This window comes from Chaetura pelagica, unplaced genomic scaffold (assembly GCF_000747805.2).
Source record: "Chaetura pelagica isolate M959 unplaced genomic scaffold, ChaPel_1.0 scaffold680, whole genome shotgun sequence".
In the NCBI taxonomy this organism is placed as follows: Eukaryota; Metazoa; Chordata; class Aves; order Apodiformes; family Apodidae; genus Chaetura; species Chaetura pelagica.
Window position 1 is genome coordinate 60,036 of NW_009951748.1, and position 6,000 is coordinate 66,035.

The following is a 6,000-nucleotide window of genomic DNA, read 5'->3' on the forward strand; positions in this document are numbered from 1 at the left end:
GGTGTGGCAAAGGAGGTGTTGCCATCTTCAGAAAAGCCCCAAACCTTGGAGAAGCCCCCATGTCTTGGGCCAGGGGATTTTTGAAGACCTGTCCTCACCTGCCTGGGCTTTTCTCCTGCAGGATGAGGCTCCAGTGTGAGGGGCAACAGGGAATCACCCCCAAAGGAGGGGGCAGCAAGGCCAGGGGCAGGACACTGCCCCAGGGCCACAGCTCAGCCCCTGCAGGCAGAGCCAGTGTCCCCAGGAAGGGCAGAGAGGAGGAGACACTTACTGAGATCTCAATGAGTCGGTGGAACAAGATGTCCCTGGGTTCATGGAACTCAAACAGAAAATACTGGAAGAGTAAAGCAAGAAGCTGAGCCCTGGGCTCCCAGCACAGCCCCACTAGGGGCTGGTGCCCCAGAGCAGCCCCCCCAGCATCCCCCAGGGGCCTGTCCATGCCTGGGACAGCAGCAGGACGTGGCCAGGGCCCCTGTCCCAGCACACACCTCGTTGTAGAAGGGGCAGTTGGTCGACTTCTGGGTTGCCGTCTGCCTCTTCTCCTCTCCAACCTTGACCACCACAAAGGGGTTGATGTTCACGCCCACCAGCTTCTGAGCTTCGATGATATTGATTCCAACCTGAGGAAATGTGGGAAAAAAGCCCTGGGATCAGCACTCTCCTCATTCCCAGCTCCATCCTGAGCTTCTTTCAGCAACATTATGCAAATGTGCAAGGCCCACTTGCCAGAGGGTGGATGCTTGAGGCAAGCAAGAACGTGGCTGCTGAACTCTGCTCTAGCCAGGAGAACCCAAAATGGTCTCTGAGATACTTGCTTCTTAAAGACATGCAAGGATATCAAAGAAGCACAGTTGTTGGAAGGGACCTCTGAAGATCATGGAGTCCAAGCCCCCTGGTGCAGCAGGAACACCCAGGGCACGTCACACAGGAACACAGACAGGTCTGGAAAGTCTCCAGAGAAGGAGCCTCCACAGCCTCTCTGGGCAGCCTGTCCCACGGCTCTGTCACCCTCACACCAAGATGTTCACCCCCACCAGCTTCTGAGCTTCGATGATATTGATTCCAACCTGAGGAAATGTGGGAAAAAAGCCCTGGGATCAGCACTCTCCTCATTCCCAGCTCCATCCTGAGCTTCTTTCAGCAACATTATGCAAATGTGCAAGGCCCACTTGCCAGAGGGTGGATGCTTGAGGCAAGCAAGAACGTGGCTGCTGAACTCTGCTCTAGCCAGGAGAACCCAAAATGGTCTCTGAGATACTTGCTTCTTAAAGACATGCAAGGATATCAAAGAAGCACAGTTGTTGGAAGGGACCTCTGAAGATCATGGAGTCCAAGCCCCCTGGTGCAGCAGGAACACCCAGGGCACGTCACACAGGAACACAGACAGGTCTGGAAAGTCTCCAGAGAAGGAGCCTCCACAGCCTCTCTGGGCAGCCTGTCCCAGGGCTCTGTCACCCTCACACCAAAGAAGTTCTTCCTCATGTTGAGGTGGAACTTGCTGGGCTCTAGTTTGAATCCATTGCCCCTTGTCCCATCACAGGCACCACTGAACAGAGACTGGCCCCTCCTTGACACCCACCCTGCAGGTATTTGTAGACATTCATAAGGTCCTCTCTTAGACTCCAGACTAAACACCCCAGGTCTCTCAGCTTTTCCTCATCAGACAGATGTTCCAGCCCCTTCATCATCCTTGTGGCCTCCCTTGGACTCTCTCCAGTCTGTCCCTGTCCCTCTGGAAATGGGGAGCCCAGAACTGGACACAACACTCCAGGTGAGGTCTCACCAGGACCCAGTAAAAGACATGAATCATTAAATTCCCAGCACCTTTGACAAGAGGTGCCTCCCAGGAGCACTGAGTCCCCTCTGTTAGACATGAATCATTAAATTCCCAGCCCCTTTGACAAGTGCCTCCCAGGAGCACTGAGTCCCCTCTGTTCCTCATCCCAAGGGGATGCAAAACCCTTGCTGTCACAGGGGGGTCCATAGACCATCCTGGAGAAAATGCTCTTTGTACTTTCTGTCAATGCTTCTCTTTGGATCCCACTGAGATGGACACCACTAGAAAGGCTGGAATGTGACTGGTTATGGGTCTAAGAGGTAGCAGAAATGTTCCCACATTGGCTCTCAGCACAAGCACTTGTTCAGGTGAAGAATAACAGCTCCAAAAAAAGGAAGGCATGAAATGCCACCCTCCTGCGTGGGGGTGGGGCCCAGCCCTGAACAGCCGGGCACCCAAACCTGAGTCCATGTTTCCTTAGAACAAGGATTTCAATCCATAGGCTGGGAGACCTGTCCCAACATCTGCAGGACAAAAGATGGGACTGGACTCCACTTCCAGGCTGCTCAGTGGTTTCAAACAAACCTGACACCAGAGCATCACCCAGAGCCCCAGCTTCATACCAGCCTCCTGGCAGCAGCTCCCCAGCCCTGTCCCATGGGTGACCCTGGGAGCCCAGGCCCTGGGAGGGTGGCAGCCACCAGCCCTGTCTGGGTCCCCTCCAAAGCTCTGCTCAGTGCTCTGCAGTGGCACATCTGGCTGCCAGGCTGCTTCTCATCCCCTGGACACCCACAGCTACTCCCATGGCCCAAGAAGAAGTTCTGCTCAGGGATGAACCTCCTTCAGGGACTGTGACACCCTGCCCAGGGAAGTGACACGAAGCAAGAAGGTGTTTTCATGCCTCTGGGCCTCACTGGGGCAACTGGAGAGGCTACAGTCTGCAGCAGTGGGGCCAGAGGCAGCTGCAGGGCCATGCACCCAGTGCTGCAGTACCTGGAAGCTCTGAGGGGTCGGGGTGGCAAAGAGGTCCCGGGAGGAGCAAAGTCTGGAGCGGCTGCAGAAGAACAACACGGGTGAGCAGGTCCCTGCATCTGCATGAACCCAAGCCAAGCCCCCCCAGGGAAAGGAATGGAAGCCCTGGGAAATGATGGCTCCTTGCCCCGGGAACCAGCAAAGCCCCAACAGTCCCTGCCTGGGGCCACTGGAGGCTGAAGGGCTTTGACATTCTGTAGAAGCAAATGCCAAGAGATTCCCCCAGCAATGACCCCAGGAGCTGGCACTTCCCACCCCAGGACACAAGCAGGGGCAGGAGAGAAGAGCACACCACAGGTACCTCTTCACAGGGCTGAAGACAATGCCTGAGACCTCCATCTCAGACACGTCATAGAAATCCTCTTCCTCCTCTTCCTCTTCCTCATCAGTCTCCAGGCCCTTGGCCAGTTTCCTGCCCAGCGCAGCCGCCCTCCTGTCCAGCTCACCTGCCCTCGGCCCCTCAGCTGTCCTGCAGACCCCACCATGTCACCCACCACGTCCCCCACCACATCCCCTACCATGTTCCCCACCACATCCCCCACCACATCATCCACTACACCATACCACGTCCCCCATCACATCCCCCACCACGTCCCCCAGCACATCATCCACCACATCATCCACCACATCATCCACCCCAGCACCCACCACGTCCCCCACCCCAACAAGGAGCAGGCCAAGTGCTCCCTCCAGCCCCAGGACAAGCTGCTCCTCCACCAGCACCCTGGTACTTACTCCAGCTCCTCAAACCCGGGGTTGGGGATTATTAACTCTGAACTGTAAGAAAAACAGGAGCTTTGCTGAAAACACCAGAGTGTTGTGGCCAATGAGTGATGCACTAACAGCCTCCACCGTGTGCCTGCCTGGCTCCTGGCAGGGACACCAGTGCCCTCCTAAGGACACTGTTCCAGCACCCACCCTCTGTCCCCACTGCTTTGCCTCTGGCACTCCAGAGGTGCCGTTCTCCAGACCCTGCTGCTGCCTGTCACCCTGCCCACCCAGACACCAGCATCTCCCCTGGCTTTGGGCACCACCTGCGTGGAGGTGCCTGGGGTCACCGGGGCCCAATGCCACCTTCTCTGTGATTTGCAACCACAGCATCTTGTTCCTACCAGCCAGCAAGGCTGAAGAGAAGCTCCTGAGTTTGAAAAGACTCCTGGGGTGCAGCAGTTGCTGCAGTCACAGGCTCTGTGTGAGGTCGAGGGTGAGAGCCCAGCTCACGTGTTGCTGCTGCAGAGCAAAGGTGCATCAGCCTGGCCAGAGGTGGAGAGCAAATGAGGCTGGGCTGCAGAGCTGCTGCCACTGGCAGAGGCAGCTGGAGGAGCTGCCTGGAAGCTTCACAGAACCCAAAACCGGGTTGGAAAGGACCTTAAAGATCATCTAGTTGCAACTCCCTTCAGGGACACCTCCAAACATGAGACCAGGTTGCTCAAAGCTCCTTCCAACCTGGCCTGGAACACTTCCAGGGATGGGGCATTTGCTGCTCCCAGGATTTCAGTACCTGTCTGTCATCTGATAGACAAAGTCCTCTTCAACCCAGGTCCCAGCTGAGCCATCTGGGGGCTGGTACCGCAAATCCAGCTCAATGTAGATCTACAAACAGAAAATGTCTGGAAGTCTGGAAGCCACACAACAACAGCAGAAATGTCGTGGGAAAGGGGGAGTGTGGAATAAAATAAGTGAGATGTTGGTAGGAAGATGGGGAAGGAAGGGGGTCACAACCTCACAAGAAGCCTATTTATACCAGACTGTCTCCTTGTCTACCTCCACCAACAAACTGGAGTTAACCAAACACCCTCCCCTACAGCCTCCCAGGATTCACCAAACCAAAGGTGGCTCAAGTTTCCAAAGCTCAGACCCAGCACAGAGGGGCCATGAGAGCTGCCCTGGGCACTTGTGACAAGGCAGATGGGAAGAGCCCTGCAGCCAACTGAGGTGCAGGGCTTTGGAGCCACCTCTCTGTGACACCTGCAGAGCATCCCCATGCATGATGGCTTGGCTGAAAACACCCCAGAAGCCTCCAGCACACCCAGAGTCTGCATGACATGAGAGATCAACTCAGTGCTACTGCTGAAGAAGGATGCCAGGGAAGGGGGAGGCACTTTGGGCACCAGCACAGCCAACACCTGCTGAGCAGCCTGAGCTCAAAACAACCAAACACACAAGAACCTCCCAGTGGAGGTCAAAATGGCAGTGATGGGGGAGGTCACTTCCCAGGAGGCTGAAGGGGGGTGAACCCAGATCTCAGTCCCTGGAAAACAAATGCTCCTGGAAGGAGAAATGCAGCCCAAGAAAGCAGCAGCACAGTGGGCAGGAAAGGCAGCAGCAAAGTCTGGGTGGATGCAGAGGCTTGAGAGGTGAAGCCCATGCAAACCTCATCAGGTTCAACAAAGCCAAGTGCAGGGTCTTGCACACGGGTTGGGACAACCCCTGGTATCAACAGAGGCTGGAGGATGAAGGGATTGAGAGCAGCCCTGAGGAGAAGGACTTGGGGGTGTTGGTCGATGAGAAGCTCAACAGGAATCAGCCAGAAACCAACTGTGCCCTGGGCTGTGTCACCAGCAGTGTGGGCAGCAGGGCCAGGGAGGGGACTGTCCCCTCTTCTCTGTCCCTGTGCATGCCAGGGGGTGGGACTGGTGATCACTAAGGTCTCCTCCCTGCCAAACCAGTCTGGGATTCCATTACTTACCCCAGTGGCTTTATGGTTCCTGTCGACAAGCGCTTCCCGGAGGACCAGCCTCCCAGATGTCACCAGGTGCTGGAGACTGAGCTCCAGGGTTCCCAGGAGCCAGGAAGGAACCTGAGGCTGCAGCTCTCCAGCCGGAAGTCCCCAGACCCACCCACCCCTCAGCAGGTCGTGTCACCCACTGCTCGTGCCCAGGGACCTGCCTGCAGCTGGGCTGCCAGCAGCAGCTTGTGCAGACCCAGACCCAGGGAGCACCGGGGGCTTCACAGGAGCTCCACAAGCCCCTGCTTGGGCACCCACCACAGCTGGGGTGGCTCTTCCCAGGGAAAAGTGGGAAGCAGGGGCTCCACACAAGGAAATAGATTAATAGGAACCATAGAACCATTAAGGTTGGAAGGGACCTTATAGATCATCTAGTTCCAACCGCGCTGCCATGAGCAGGGAACCCAGAATGGACACAAAGCTGTGGCTGCAGGGGTGTCTGGAGCAAACTGGGGCAAAAATT

At 56.4% G+C, this 6,000-nt stretch overlaps 1 protein-coding gene across 1 annotated transcript in view; it reads right to left on the bottom strand.

Moving 5' to 3' along the window:
- LOC104386648 (fer-1-like protein 4) overlaps positions 1-6,000 on the bottom strand; it is a 43,800-nt gene that overhangs the window by 35,792 nt on the left and 2,008 nt on the right. Inside the window, exons 3-9 of the mRNA XM_009995316.1 lie at positions 5,499-5,609; positions 4,311-4,402; positions 3,545-3,586; positions 3,111-3,278; positions 2,771-2,831; positions 489-620; positions 272-334 (exon numbers count right to left, since the gene is read on the bottom strand). Coding sequence (XP_009993618.1) covers positions 272-334; positions 489-620; positions 2,771-2,831; positions 3,111-3,278; positions 3,545-3,586; positions 4,311-4,402; positions 5,499-5,609 — 669 coding nt within the window. The remainder of the gene's footprint in view (positions 1-271; positions 335-488; positions 621-2,770; positions 2,832-3,110; positions 3,279-3,544; positions 3,587-4,310; positions 4,403-5,498; positions 5,610-6,000) is intronic.